At 38.1% G+C, this 16,467-nt stretch overlaps 1 protein-coding gene across 6 annotated transcripts in view; it reads right to left on the reverse strand.

Moving 5' to 3' along the window:
- The window catches only part of EXD3 (exonuclease 3'-5' domain containing 3), a 441,427-nt gene that overhangs the window by 280,573 nt on the left and 144,387 nt on the right, over nt 1-16,467 (reverse strand). For 5 of the 6 annotated variants that reach the window (XM_074210599.1, XM_074210601.1, XM_074210600.1 and 2 more), the window contains one exon: nt 1,003-1,067. In XM_074210599.1, the coding sequence (XP_074066700.1) occupies nt 1,003-1,067 (65 nt within the window). Of the gene's footprint in view, nt 1-1,002; nt 1,068-12,310; nt 13,547-16,467 lie in introns of those variants that run through there. The other variant, XM_074210603.1, reaches the window with a different exon arrangement.

Below are 16,467 nucleotides of genomic sequence, written 5' to 3' on the forward strand. Positions count from 1 at the left end.
AGGTACTTTGTAGTCAACAGGAGGGGGATTGCTAGAGTAATAACAGCCACAAAGAGAGGGTAATAGTGAGAGAAGAGCTGGAGGCATTAATTGTGGAGTTAGCTGCATGTAGTTGAGAGTTGAAATGACATGGGTTTGGGGGTAGTTCCTAGTCCTTTTGTTCCAGCTTGAAGGGTAAAAAGGTTATAGAGAGGGGGAAATGTAGCATCTATGTATGCCTTTTCTCATCCAAAACCCAGAATAGGTAAAGGACTTTGCAAACCATAAATATAGGCTATTATTATTAATATTATTATCTTCTCTTTGACATAAGCTACTAAACTACATACATAGGAAGCTAAATTACTGTTTAAAAAGAACCTAAGGCCAGGGATCTCTAAAGCAGACATCATCACAGGGCAAGGAACACTTTCTGTCATGGAACCAGCATGCCAAAAAAACAAAACAACTAATTGTGGCTTGTCTATTTCTCAAAACTGATTTGCAAGACAGAGCTAAGCATAGACTGAATTGAGAGGAATAGCAGTCCTAGTCTTGAGAAGATGGACACTATCCATCTGTTATTTCTCTGTTTCTAAAGAAAATTAAGATAATCATCCTTGTTTCTGAGCTTCAGCACTAGAGTACTGTGAAGGTTAATGAGAGTAAAGTACTTTGACCGCTACCAAAGGTGCTATTTAAGAACAAAGAATTACAACATGCTTCATAGATCCCAAATTGGTTCACTCTGGTTTTGTGCTGAGGAAGAAAAAAAGAGCTGAATTTTAGGCTTCCAGCCCCTTTGCCTTAGTGTTGAGGAATTCTCTCCTTTGTGCCCCAGGTCTGCTGAGAAGCAGACAGACCTGCCTCCTCCCCCAGCCTGCCAATCGGTAGGGCTTTTCCCCCTGCGTAATGTAACCAAACACAATCACAGTCCTGACAGCCCTGCACTGGGCTGGACATGCTTTGCATACAGCCAGGAGCTCCATTGTGCAGGGGGCAGGCTCCAAGAAAGGGACTTACCTTCTGCAGCTCTCTCTTTGTCCACAGAGCTTGAAGGGTTTTCAGTAACAGGAGTGGGTCCTGGCCTAGGGACAGGGAAGGGGGTGAAAAAGAGGGGGGAATAAGGGAGAGAAAAAAACAAAACAAAACAGATTTATTGCTTCTGTGCAGGCAGCCTAGACACACTGGAGCATTGTATTAGCGGAGAGAAATGGGGCATTCCAGGCCACTCTTTTGGAAACCATTAACCTCCTAACTGTCAGTCAGGATTACAGCGTCAAAATCCTCCCTCTGGAACCCAAACAACTGAACAACAGACATCACTCCTACAATGCTTAACAAGAGCAAGAGGGAAGATTCATACTTACTCCTTCAAACAAAAAACTCTCAGTGGTATATTTACAACCAAAGTATTTTTATCACTAAAAATCAGTGGTCTGATAGGTCTCTGCTCTTCCAATCAAGCTTTAGAACTTTTGAGATTCGAAACTTAATGGACCTCTGTTGTTCACTTACAGCATACAACCTAAAATGAATCCTAAGCTTTTTTTTTTAGGTTTGTTTTTTTTGAAAGGCAAATGGGGTTAAGTGGCTTGCCCAAGGCCACACAGCTAGGTAATTATTAAGTGTCTGAGACCGGATTTGAACCCAGATACTCCTGACTCCAAGGCCGGTGCTTTATCCACTGCACCACCTAGCCACCCTGAATCCTAAGCTTTTGACCTTTATATCATTTGTAAGCAAGAAAGACACTAATATGTCATGAAAATCAGCCCATGCCCCATAATTCTAAGAAGCCAAGTGAGGATCAGGTTTAACAAATCAGAGTATGCTCCCAATAATACATGTTGATAATAGGGGATTGACTTATTCCAACATGCCAACCTGATAGCATAACATATAACTATGGAAAATTCCAAATCATTAAACTGTTTCAATACATGGAAGAATGTCTTCAAAATGTTAAATGAAAAAGACTTAACAGAAAATATGTGCACATTAATTACAATTAGGGACAATTTAGTGGTATAGTGGATAAAGTGCTGAGCCTAGAGTCAGAAGACCCACTTTCTCAGTTCAAATCTGACCTCAGACATTTACTGAGTGACCCTGGGCAGATCACCTAACATTACCTGTCTCAGTTTCTTCATCTGTAAAATTAGCTGGAGAAGGAGATGACAAACCCCTCAAGTATCTTTGCTGAGAAAATTTCAAATAGTGTCATAAAGAGTCAGACATGACTTAAAAACAATTGAGCACAACAAAATTATAACTAGGCAAAAGTGTAAACACATTTATAAAGATTGGAACAGAATCTGGAGAGAAGTAAATAGTCTAACATTTAATAGGTTCATTCTTTGAGTAAGCTGTTTTTAAATGAATATTCTCAAATAATAATAACAATTCTGCCTATCTATTACAACTGGTTGTTGTAAGGATCAAAGAAAATAATATATGAACATAAAATACTTTTTATTTATAAAGTGCTATATAAACATGAGCCAGTATGATGTTAATTAGAGAGCAATGGACTCAATACCAAGAAAACCTGGGTTTAAATCTCACTTCTAATACTTACTGACATTTGACCATAGGCAAGTCATTTAACTTGATTCTCATTTTCTCATTAGCAAAATGGGAATAATAATATCTGTAATATCTAACAACAATAGCTAGTATTTATACAGCACTTAAAGATTTACAAAACATTTTATAAATATTATTCAATCCCAACAATTCTAGAATATAAGTGCTATTATTATCTCCATTTTACAGATGAGGAAACTGAGGCAGGCAGAGGTGAAGAGATTTGCCCAAGGTCATAAGAGGTAAAATATGTCCAAAGCTGAATTTGGAATTAGGTCTTCCTGACTTCAGATCCAGTATTCTATTCACTGAGCCAATCCTAACTCATAAAGTTGGTGTCTGAGACTAAAATGATTTTATGTTATGTAAAATACTTTGCAAATTGTAAACTTCTATGTTAATATTAGCTATTTATATTATGGTACTTTATTACTTGACTAAAGCATTTGTGAAACTGTGATGTGATAAGTATTAATTTCTTTTACCCTCAATTTCCTTGTTTGTAAAATAACGATAATTATAATACCACATGAGGAAACTGCTTTGTAAAACTTTAAATACTATGAAAATACAAAGCAATAAATAGATTGATATTATGACTATTAACAATATTAATACTTTAAGTATCAGTAAAATATCTGCAATAATTTAAGTTCCTCCAAAAGAGGGGAAATAGTATCTCTTTGTATCCTACAAAGCTCCAAACTTGATGGTAGGCACAAATGAAATAATTAAGATATTGCATAACAGTAGAAAGAATGCTGAACTCAGTCAGGAAATTTGCATTTAAATCGAAATCTGATACATATTTATATAATCATAAGCAAGTCACTTTGACACCTTAAACCTCATTTTAACCATCTGTAAAATATGTTTAATATTTGCCCTACATACAACACAGGATTGAGGGGTGTCATGATGGATAGAAGGCTGCCATCAGAGTCAGACAGCACTACCAATATGTCCCTGAGAAAATCACTAAATTTACAGTGATGTAGACAATTTTCTAAGACTCTAAGTTGGCAGAACAGTCATTGATCTACCCTGGTAGAGAGAATTTCATCATTAGGTATTTTTGAAAACCAATGAAATGAAAGACCTGGACCCCCAAAAAACTAACACACCAATTCTGATTGTATGGAGGAGATCCTCAAATTCCAAAATGCTGAAGCAGAAAATAGTAAACTCAGACAGGGTCCATGTTAAAGACCCTCACTAGTGACAGATAATGTCTACTTTCTGAATACCAGATGAGCTAACTATGGAGAGGATTATTACCAAAGGAGAAGTCTCTAAATGAAGACTTCCAGACTACGGAAACCCATGAAATAAAGAAAAATACAAAATGTCTGTCAATTTTGTGCAGTACCCACTTTGGTTCTTATAATAATGATAGCAGAGAGATGATTAAGAAGACAAAAGGTACCCAAAATTATTTGTTTGTTGGATATCAATAAATCAGAACTTATTGGCTTGTGCTTTAAATGTGAGAATTGTGTCTACTGACCAAGCAAACACACTAATAAAAGAAATAAATGATATCAATGTTGATATTCAAAAGATCAATGAAACCATAAGATAGAAGGTATGTGCAGGTAAATGGAAGGATGTTTCTCAAATGGTCTTTAAAATATCAAATAAGAATTTTTTTTTTTAAAAAATCACAGGTCCAAAGGCAACAAGAAACATCACCATACAAGAAACTTATTCACCATATATTATAATGTTCATGATGAGCATGTCAAAAAATCAACATAGCATAACTCAGCTTATACACCAATATTTCTTACAACAGGTAGAGAAATTCTGAGAATAACTTAAGATGATCTAAATAAATCAACATATAACTGAGTGCTCAATGACATCAATACAAAGATGGGCAAAGGGGGAAAATAGTAAAAACTATATTTAAATTATGGCTCAAAATGTCAATAAATAAAATAGGCTAAATATTTACAGACTGTAAAAAAGTCTCACACATTTCTATCCTGGATACTGTCTTTAAGGAAACAATCAGGAGGTACTGAGTATGGTGAAGCTGAAATAAAATCATTAAAAAAAAAACCCAACACAAAAACAAACCTGAGGGCAGCTGGATGGTGTGGTAGAACACTGGCCCTGGAGTCAGGAGGATTTGAGTTCAAATCCAACCTCAGACACTTAATAATTACCTAGCTGTGTGATCTTGGGCAAGTCACTTAACCCCATTGCCTTTCAAAAAAAAGACACACAAAACAAACCTGAAATTGCAAAACTGTCTCTACCTTAATAAGCAATACTTGGCTATTATACACAAAGAATTTCTAAATCAGCTGTGGACAGGTCATTGATTTATTAGAGAAAAAACTAAAATAAATATCAAATTAAAAGGAAAAAATTAAAATCTAATCAAATAAAAAAGTAGATCACTCTCATATTCAAAACAAAATATTTATTGTTTTAATATTGTACCAGTGCTGTGCTCAGCATGATTATACCAAAAATATACAACATGAAAGTTGATTACTATAAGCACATACTTAAAATAGTTAAATGAAATGGCTGAAGCACCATAAACTGAGGAGATAAGGAAAGGATTCATACAGAAGCTGATGCTTGAGCTAGGTCTTAAAGGAAGAACTAGGAAAGGAAAATATGCTAGACAAGGGGGTGAGATGACCCATGCAAAGGCAAAGAGACAAGAGATGGATGTCATCAATGAAGAGCAGAGAAAAGATCTGTTTCATCAAGACAGCATGGAGAAGGAAAGAGAAGACTGATAGAGCTGTAAAGACAAGTTGGGTTCAGGTAGGGCTTTAAGTAAGAGTTTATATTTTATCCTAATGGGAACATGAAGCCCATGGAGTAGGCTGAATAGGGGGGTGGTATGATCAGATCTGTGCTTAAGAAAAAATGATTTTTGCAGCAGTCTAAGCTAGAGAGTGATACAGAGAGATTTGGGCAAGAAGCCCAAAGAAGAGAAATGATAAGGGCCCAAACTAAGATACTTTGAGTCAGTGAAGAGAGGGGATTAGATGCAAAAGATGTGAAAATTACACCAGATTTGACAACTGCTTAGATATGTAAGGTGAGGAAGAATGAGAAGTCAAGGATAATGCTAATGTTATAAACCTGAGAGACTAGAAGGAAGGTAATACTTTTTGTAAACTTAGAGAAGTTAAAAGAAAAAAGGATTTGTGGGAAAAGAATGATTTTGGTCTTGGAAAAGTTGAATTTGGGATGGTTTCTGGACATTGAGTTTGACATTTAATGACAAGCTCAGGGGAAGAGACTGGGGCTAGATATAAATATCTGTGAGTCATCTGAATAGAGATGAGAGGTAACTCGTGGGTAGTTATGAGACTATTTACATAGGAGGCCTGGGACAGAACCTGAGGAAATACCCATAGTAGGGGCATCATATGGAGGATTAAACAGCAAAAAAAAAAAGACTGAGAAGAAAATTTCAGATGGAAAAAGAAGTGTAACAAAAATTTGTAGAGGAGAAAAAAATCCATGAGGCAAGGTGGTAAATAGTATCAAATGGAGAAATTAGGCTGGGAAGAATAAGGACTCAGACCACCAGAGAGTTTAGCAAATTAGAGATCACTATAACTTTGGAGAGAGCATTTTTCAGTTGAGTGATGAAAATGGAAGTCAGACTGAAGTACAAATGAGAGAAGTGGAGGTGGAGGAGGGTACAGATAGCTTTTTTTTTTTAGAGAGTTTGGTTAAGAAATGAAAAGGGAGAGAGGGTGGGGCCAAGATGGTGGAATGAAGTCAGGAAATCCCAGCAGTTCTTCCCCAGACCACTCCAAATGTTTTGAAATTATGACTCTAACCAAATTCTAGAGGGGTGGAATCCACAGAAAGACTAAGTGAAACAATTTTTTCACCCAAGACAACTTGGAAGATCTGTAGGAATGGTCTGTTCCAATGAGTTTGGAAAAGGCTGTAGTGCAGCCCTGGCAGTGCCAGAGTCAATTGGTTCCAATTATCCAGGAATAGTCCACTGAGTGCCTGGGTCCCTGGGGGCACTTGGGTCCTTGGCAGCAGGGTAGTTGCCAGACTTCTCAGCCCAGGAGATTGCCAAGAACAACTTGGAAGGTCAACGGGAAAACTGTGCTGCACCAGAGTAAGCATGGGGTCCAGGCCAGTGCAAGTCTCAGTGAAGGTCTCAGTGTAGCCCTGGTCCCAGCAGAGCCACCCAGCTGCTTCTTCTAGAGTTCTCAGCCCAGAAAGGAAAGGGGAACAGGGGAGACTACAGAGATCTCTCCACTATCCCTGGGACAGGATTCTGTGCTTTGTCCATACTCAGATCTAGGTCACAGTCTGGGACCCCTTACTGCCATAGCAGAGAAGAGACCCTTCTCATAGTTCAAGGGCAGAGGGGAGTATTGTGATCATCCACAGACTGGAGCAGTCAGAGCCTCTCATAAGACCTTGAAGGAATTGAGGTCCCTGGGAGAGGGTTCTCAAAATCCTCAAAAGCTTGGGACAGTGTACCTTCCACCCTGAAAGCAGAGCCCCCACCTTAACAAAGAGTTAAAATCAAGTCATTGACTGGGGAAATGAGCAAACAACAGAAGAAGAAGAATCTAACCACAGAAAATTACTTTGGTCCCTTGGAGGATCAAAAATCAACACTCAGAAGATGACAAAATCAAGTTTTTGTATCCAAAGCCTCCAAGAAAAATAGGAATTGGTCTTAGGTTATGGAAGAGCTCAAAAAAGATTTTGAAAAGTAAGGAAGGGAGGTAGAAGAAAAATTGAGAAAAGAAATGAGAGCAGTGCAGGAAAATAATGAAAACCAAGTTAGCAGCTTGGTGAAGGAGTTACAAAAAAAAATACTGAAGAAAATAACATCTTGAAAACCAGTTTAGGTCAAATGGAAAGCAGTCCAAAAGGTCAATGAGGAGAAGAATACCTTAAAAAGCAGAACTGTCCTGATGGAAAAGAAGCTTTAAAAGGCTCTCTGAAGAAAATAATTCCTTCAAATATAAAATGGAGCTAAAGGAAGCTGATGACTTTGTGAGAAATCAAGAAACAAAAGAAAATCAAAAGAAAAACTAAAAGGAAATGTGAACTATCTCACTGGAAAAACAATTGACCTGGAAAATAGATCTAGAAGAGATAATTTAAAATTTATTTGGCCTCCCTGCAAGTCATGACTAGGAAAACAGCCTAGACTTCATTTTTCATGAAATTCTCCAGGAAAATTGCCCTGATATCCTAGAAGCAGAGGGTAAAATAGGAACTGAGGGAATTCTTCAATCACCTCCTGAAATACCAAAATAAAAACTCCCAGGAATATTAAAGCCAAATTTCAGAACTCCGAAATGGAGAAAATATTACAAGAAGGGAGGCAGAGGAACAATTCAGTTCCCATGGTGCTACAATCAGGATTACACAGGATTTAGCAGCATCTATATTAAAGGGCTTTTATGGTTTGGAATATGATATTTTGGAAGGCAAAAATAGCTTTAATTACAAACAAAAATCAATTACCCACCAAAACTGAATATATTCTTTTTTTTTAACTTTAATTTATTTTTTTATTCTCATTTTGTACAAATGTGTTTTTACATTAATAAAATATTCTTGTTTACAAGTAAACAAAATACCCCTCCCCCCCATGAATATAGACAGACTTGCTTGGGTGAAAAAAGTAAAGGGGTGAGAAAAAAATTAAAATAAAAAAAATAATAGTAGTAACTGTAGGTATGGCCAGGTGGCACAATGGACGAAGCACCAGCCCTGGAGCCACGAGCACCCGAGTCCATATCCAGCCTCGTAAACCCAACAATCACCCAGCCATGTGACATGCAAGACACCCGATCCCCACTGCCCTGCAAAAACCAAAAAGAAGGAAAAAAAAGACCCAAAATAAAATAAAATAGTAATAATAGTAGGGGTGGCTGAGTGGCAGCTAGAGCATTGGCCCTTGAGCCAGGAGCACCTGGGTCCAAATCCGGCCCCAGACACCCAAAGATCCCCCTGCTATGTGGCCACAGGCAGGCCACCCAGCTCCACTTGCCCTGCACCCTCCCCCAAATAATAATAACAAAAAATGTGCTTCAGTCTTTGTTCCAACACCAACAACTCTGTCATGGGTGGATCACATTCTTTACGATAAGTCCATCACAAAAGTTACTTCCATATTTTTCCAACGTTTCCATTGCTGATCGCAACTCTCTCCTTTCTTATTTCTCCACTACCAAGTACTATATTTTCTCTCTCCTTTCACTCTGACTCTGCTGTAGGGTTGCTGAGTGACGCAGCAGACAGATCCCTGGTCGGGCCAAGAAGCCCTGAGACCCCATACCATCCCTTAGGCCCAGAATCCACCTGGCCCTATGGTCCTGGGCAGGCCTTCCAATCCCAGCCCCTTGCAAGAAGTAAAAAAGAAAATGTGTTATATCTGACCACTCTCCCCCCATGGTCCATCCTCTCTTCCTTCATTCACATCCCCACCCCTTCCCCCTGTCCTCCCCTTCTTACTCTAGATGTCTATACCGCATTGAGTATATTTGCTGTTTCCTCTCCTAGCCATCTCTGATGAGAGCAAAGGTTCCCTCATTCCCCCTTGCCTCCCCCCTTCCATATCATTGCAATAGCTCATTGTAATAAAAGAAATCTTATTATGTGAAATATCTTGGACTATTCCCACTCTCCTTCTTCTTTCTCCCATTCCATTTCGCTTTTTTTCTATTAACTCCATTTTTACACCATATTTTATCTTCAAATTCAGCTTTCTCCTGTGCTTCAACTATAAAAGCTCCCTCTACCTGCTCTATTAACTGAGATGGTTCATATGAATATTATCAGTATCATTTTTCTATACATGCAGTTCATCCTCATTAAGTCCCTCATATTTCCCCCCTCTCCTCCAATCTCCATGCTTCACCTGAGTCCTGTATCTGAAGATCAAACCTTCTGTTCAGCTCTGGCCATTCCAAAAGGAACATTTGAAATTCCCCTGGTTCATTGAAAGTCCATCTTTTCCCCTGGAAGAGGACATTCAGCCTTGCTGGGTAGTTTATTCTTGGCTGCATTCTAAGCTCTTTTGCCTTCTGGTATATTGTATTCCAAGCCCTACGAGCTTCCAATGTAGTTGCTGGTAAGTCCTGTGTGATCCTGACTGCAGCTCCATGATATTTGAACTGTGTCCTTCTGGCTGCTTGTAATATTTTCTCTTTGACTTGGGAGTTCTGGAACTTGGCTATAATATTCCTAGGGGTTGGTTTTTTGTGATCTCTTTCTCAGGGGGATTGGTGGATTCTCTCCATTTCTATTTTGCCCTCTGCTTCTAGAATATCAGGGCAATTTTCCTGTAGTAATTCTTTGAAAATGATGTCAAGGCTCTTTTCCTGATCATGACTTTCAGGTATTCCAATAATTTTTAAATTATCTTTCCTTAGTCTGTTTTCCATATCAGTTGTTTTTTCAATGAGATACTGCACATTTTCTTCTAATTTTTCATTTATTTTTTGTTTTGAAGTATTGATTCCTGATTTCTGGTAAATTCATCAATCTCCCTGAATTCTATTGTTTGAAGAATTTATTCTCCTCAGAGAGTTTTCTTATCTCTTTTTCCATCTGGCCAATTTTGCTTTTTAAAGCATTCTTCTCCTCAATAACTTTTTGAACTGTTTTATCCATTTGACCTAAGCTGGTTTTTAGCATGCTATTTTCTTCAGCATTTTTTTGGATTTCCTTGACTAAGCTGCTGACTTCATTTTCATGTTTTTCCTGCATCTCTCTCCTTTCTTTTCCCAGTTTTTCTTCCAACTCCCTCATTTGATTTTCAAAGTCTTTTTTGAGCTCTGTCATAGCCTGAGCCCAATTTCTGTTTTTCTTGGAGTCTTTAGATGCAGGAGCTTGTGCTTCCTCATCTTCAGACTGAGTATTTTGATCCTTCTTGGGCTCATTTGCAAAATATTTCTCAATAGTCTTCCTCTTATTTCTCTGCTTGCTCATTTTCCCAGCCTGGGCCTGTTTTTGGGGTGCTTCCTGAGCTTTTGGGACACCCCCACAAGGGTCTCAGTGTGTGTGAGGCTCTGTCCTCCCTCCTGGTCTGTGAATGACCATAAGCGCCCCCCTCTGCCACGGGGCCGAGGTGGGGGGGCCCTATTGTTCTATGGGGGGGCCTAGACTGGGATCAGGATCTGAATGTGGTCAGAGCCCCAGAGTCCTATTCCAAGGGCAGAGGACAGAGCTCTGCAGTCTCTCTCTCTTCACTCCCCTCCCTCAGCTCAATGGGCTCATGCCCTGGGAGCTCCTGCTTACTGGCTCCGCCTGCTTCTGTTTCCCCGATCTGGGCTGAGGAAAGACCACCTGCTGGCTGTGTGTCCTGAGGGCTGGGCTCCATGCCCTTGCTCTGGCAGAGGTCCCCCGCTGTTCCCCCACTTTGTGCCTGGTGCTCCCCAGGGTGCAGCTCAGGAGACTCCTCTGCTGCTGAGAGCCGTAGCTCCCAGCTCCTTGGGGCTGCCTCCTGGAGGTTGAAATTCTTTCGCTCTGGCGGGCCACCCCTCCTGCGGGCTGCCCCTCTGATCCCGGGGAGCAGAGCCTTTCTACTCTTTTCCAGGTTACCTTGAGTAGGAGAACTGCCTCACTGGGTCCCTTTGTGGGTTCTGTCTCTTGAAAGTTTAGTTAGAGTCCTTAGCTTATGAGTTCTATCAGAGAGCTCCTAAGACTCGATCCCTTCTTGTCGCCATCTTGGCTCCCTGAATATATTCTTTCAGGGAGAAAGATGGACATTCAATGAAATAGGGGACTTTCAAACTTTTCTATTGCAATGAGAGCTGAACATAAAGTTTGATCTTCAAGTACAGGACTCAGGTGAAGCATAGAGAACGTGATGGGAAGGGCAAATTATGAGGGAATTAATGATGTTGGACTGTTTGCAATCCTGCATGGGAAGATGATACTGAAAACTCATATGAACCTTCCCATGTATTAGAGCAGTTAGAAGGAGCCTATATAGACAAGTCACAGGAAGGAGTTCAATATGAAGATATAATATATGATAAAGATGGAATTAATGGGCAAGAAAGGAATATACTGGGGAAAAGGGGAAGGAGAGATAGAATTGGCTAAGATATTCCATGTAAAAGAGGCAAGAAAAAAGCTTTTGCAAAGGAATAGGGCAGAAGAAGAGGGAGAATGAGAAAGAGGATGGGAGAAAGGGGACAGAGACAGGAAGAGGGGTGTAGTGGTAGAGGAATGAGAAAATCATGGAAGAGGGTAGTCAGATATCACACAATTTTGAAGTGGGACAGGATGAAGGGAGAGAGAGGGAACAGAATAAACGGGAGTGGGGAGGAATAGGATCAAGGGAAATCCAGCTAGCAATAGCAACTGTGGGGAAAAAAAATTGTGGTAACTTCACTGATGGATTTATGATAAAGAATGTGATCCAGGGGCGGCTAGGTGGCATAGTGGATAAAGCACCGGCCTTGGAGTCAGGAGTACCTGGGTTCAAATCCAGTCTCAAACACTTAATAATTACCTAGTTTTGTGGCCTTGGGCAAGCCACTTAACCCCATTTGCCTTGCAAAAAAAAAAAAAAGAATGTGATTCATCCCAAAGACAGAACTAATGGTACACAGACTGAAGTACACTTTTTCCCCTCACTGTATTTTTCTTGAAGTTTCTCTCTTTGTGGGGAGGAGGGGAAATATTTACTTTTACAACTTGTACTACCAAGGTGGCTGGATAGAGAGGGAAACTTATTGTGAACACCAGTACAAAGCATACTTACTGAAACTTTAAAGAACAGCTAGGTGCTCTTTTCCAAAAGGAATTGATGTTTGTACTGTTCAACAGATAGTTGCATGGGGGCAGCTAGGTGGTACAGTGGATAGGGCACCAGCCCTGGAGTCAGGAGGGAACATCAGAAGTCATGACTAGAAGGAAAAATTTACTAATAAAACTCTCCATTTTTTTGGTAACCGTTTTGTAAAATACCAGATTCAAAAGGCTTGATTTTGGTTAATTAATAATTTTGGTTAATTAATAATAAATATTACAAAGAAAAGGAGCTAGGTCAAATCTACTTATCTAACCTCTCTAAATCTCCAGTCTCACATCTCTAATTGCTTACTGGACATCAAGAATGTTATGTTCAGTGGACATCTTAAATTCAACATGTCTAAAACTAAACACATTATCTTCTTCCCTCATCTTCTTCCTAACCTCCTATTATTGTCAAGGGTGTGACTATCCTCCTAGTATCCTCTTGACTCCAAATTCTCTCTCTTTCATCCTCTGAATCCAATCTTCTGCTAAGGCTTGTTGATATCTTAATATCTCTCATATAAGTCCCTTTCTGTTCTCTGATATTGATACCACTCCAGTACAAAACCTTCCAACTGGTCTCCTTATTTCAAGTGTCTCCTATCTTCCATTCAGCTGTCAAATTGATCCTTCCAAAGTACAGGTCAGACCATGGCACCCCTCTATTCAATAAATTCACTGGTTTCCTATCCTCACTACCAGGATCAAATATAAAATCCTTTATTTTGTATCTAAAGTCTTTCAAACTGACCCTCTCTTCTTTTCAATTTTTTAATACTTTATTTTCCTCACCCCCAGCCTACCCACCTGGTCTACAATCTAGTGGTTCTGGTTTTCTTGTGTTGTCATGAGTTTTCCCTCATGCTTGAATTTTTTTTCCTTCTTATCTTCTCATTTTGGCCTCCCTTGAGTTCTTTCAAGGTCCAGATAAAATGCCACCTTCAACAAACACTTTTCCTGATGTCCTTTAATGCTAACATCTTTCCTCTGTTCATTAGCTCCAGTAACCTTCATATTGTTTCACCCTTCAAACTGTGAGGTCTTTGAAAGCAGGGTTCTTTTTTTTCTGCTTTTCTTTTAACTCCTAGCACCCAGTATAGTTTCTGATACATAGAAGGTGCTTAATAAATGCCTGATAGCAAAATCAAGATTCAGCAAAAAAGTAGAAGACATGAAAATATCCACTATAAAAACAAATAATATGGAAAGTAAGGCGATAATTTAAGAATTGCTGGGCTACCTTAAAAAGACAATATTGTAAATAAAAAACCTTAGTCCAAGAAAACATAAATAAAAGACTAAAGGATTTATATTTTCAACTAGAATTCTAGAAGCATCCTTTGGACTTCAATGACTGGCACAGGAGTCTGCATCAGGAGCAGAGGACAAATTTGGACAGTAAGAGGAGACTTAAGGTTCTAGAAAGGAGCCCAGGAGAAATACTACATCATACCTAAAAGGCATATCTTAATGATTTCAGGGATAAAAAAAAAGGCTTCCACTAACTGTGAGAGACTTCTTTGTCCTATGTGTTTTCAAACTTTAGGCCATTTTCCCCTGAATTTTTAAATGTACTGGTGGGAGAGTGTCATAAGACCTAGCATTTTAGTAAAATATCACTTTTTTTAGTTGTTTTTTATTTTTGCAAGGCAAATGGGTTAAGTGGCTTGCCCAAGGCCACACAGCTAGGTAATTATTAAGTGTTTGAGACCAGATTTGAACCCAGGTATTCCTGACTCCAGGGCCAGTACTTTATCCACTATGCCACCTAGCTGCCCAAAATATCACTTTTTAAAAGCTAGTTAAGTCTGGCTGTCTCACTGAGATACCAAATGATAATCATGGCAAGACAAAAATCAGTAGAGAAATGTGAGCTACATCATCAGAGAAGATAATCCTTCTCCATCTTTCAGGTTATCCCTAGAGTACTGAAGGAGTAGAGAAACAACACTCTGGGGAGATGATTTACTAGTGCAGCTGGGATATAAACCAGAATATATCCTATAGTAACATTAAACATAATACAATTGGCTATTCCTGGTAGAAAAAGGATGGACTGAAGATGAAGAATGAAATGGACACAGTCAAAATGAGAATTTATTTTGTCTTAGTGTGAATATTTGTTATGAGGATTTAGTTTTTCTTTTTTCTCCTAATGTGGTGAGAGAGAAAATAAATGCTTATTGATTGAAAAAATTTTTAAATAAGAATTAAAAGAAATTATTGGCCTAATACGAATGAGAAATCTTATCAACATTCCTTTATCATTTATGAAATCATATACTGCCTTGAAATCTTCTCATATAATTTTTATAAAGGGCTTTATCCCTATTTTAGAAGGGAAGGATTAATCATCTCAGGAAGAACTCCTTCCTAAAACTGATTAGGGTAATGATAGACCTGAGAACAAAAACATCTTTTATTCAATAAAATACATTCCCATTTAACCAGGCTAAAAAAAGAATCCTTAGAGTGTTTAAATAAGACTAAAGTTTTGCCTTATTTAAACACTGTATTTGATGTATTTTTTTAAGTTTGATGAATCAAAAACTGATATTTAAATGCTAAACATTCTGTTCTAACAAGAGTTAGTACTCTTATTTAGTAATTACTATGGAATTTTGTTTTTGTTATTGAACAATAAAAAATGACTCAGGTCAGAGAAAAATTGAAAAGGCAGAATGACTCTCTAACCCTTTAGATTTTTCTTTCTAAATCTACATAAAAATCTTTCACATTGAACTTTAATTAGTATATGTATCTCTAACAGACTTCTAGCCTAAAAAGGTTGAATTTGAATTCAAGTTTTTCTGACTCCCAGCCTGACACTGTATCTACTGTATGATTTAGTTGGCTAATTGGCAATCGTTCCCATTACAGAGCCCTGATAGTGTTGAGAACTCTTCTTTTTGTGGTACAAAGTTTCTCTCTGGATAATGCAGTTCTTCACAACAGTGCTCTTGACCAGCCCCCATACTCCGGGCTCCACAGACCTCTTATGGCAACAGAGGCTAGAAAAACAATGGCACACTGTTTTGTTTTTGAATTTATCCATTAGGATTCTGTTTGTTGTGCTTTCTAGATTTGTTTGGAGCAGTTTTTTGTTGAGATGGAGTTGATCTATTGCTTTCTCCTTCCTATGATATATTAGTTTAATCTTATCAATTTTTTACATGTAAAGTGAATCCTCAGGATTATTTTAATTTGCATTTCTCTTATTTTTAGGAATTTAGAACATTCTTTCATATGGTTTGTAATTCTTTTGAAAATTGTATTGATATCTTTTATCATTAATATTTCTTGGTATTATATATTTATGTTAATTCCTGATATAGTTTAAATATCAGTCCTTTATCTGAGATTCAATGCAATTTCTTTCTAATTGATGACTTCCCTTATCTTAGTTTCTTTGTTTTTGTTTGTACAAAACATTTATAATTTCACAGAATTGAAATGCCTATTCAATCCTTTGTCCTCTTCTATTACTTGTTTATTTAAGAATTCTCCCCTTAAACATACTTTTAATATATATAACTATAAGCATTTTGCTCCATGAAAACAATGAAAACTTTTGATATATGTGATTCACTAGTTGTAAAACAGTCTTAAAGGGAGACTGAAGTCCTACTGTGAAGGACTTTGAAATGCCAAGAAAAGAATTTCTTGAATTATATTAAATAATTGAAAGATGTTGCACAGATAAGTATTCCCATGGAGGAAGAAAGATATTCTAAGGAGAGAAAGGGACCTTATAATGGGCATAATCTCCTTAGAGAGACCACTCATCCTGTGTCAGGAGAAGGGGAATCAGAGCTCTTGGGGACAACTAGCATCAATGGATTGCCTGAAAGCTACAAACATAAAAAGAGCTTTGATATCCTATTTCAAGGAATTTTAAGAGGAAAACTGCCCAGAATCAGAGAGAAAACTAGAAATAGAATCTACTGGTCACATCCTGAAAGAAACTCCTAAATGAAAACTCTCAGTAATACTTTAATCAAAATCTGGATCTTCCAATTCAAAGAAAAAATATTGCAAGACCCCCAGAAAAATGAATTAAAATACCAGGGAATCACTGTCAGGATCACGTACAATTTAACAGCTCCATTAAAAAATAAAGAG

This window comes from Macrotis lagotis, chromosome 1 (genome assembly GCF_037893015.1).
Source record: "Macrotis lagotis isolate mMagLag1 chromosome 1, bilby.v1.9.chrom.fasta, whole genome shotgun sequence".
Classification (NCBI taxonomy): domain Eukaryota; kingdom Metazoa; phylum Chordata; class Mammalia; order Peramelemorphia; family Peramelidae; genus Macrotis; species Macrotis lagotis.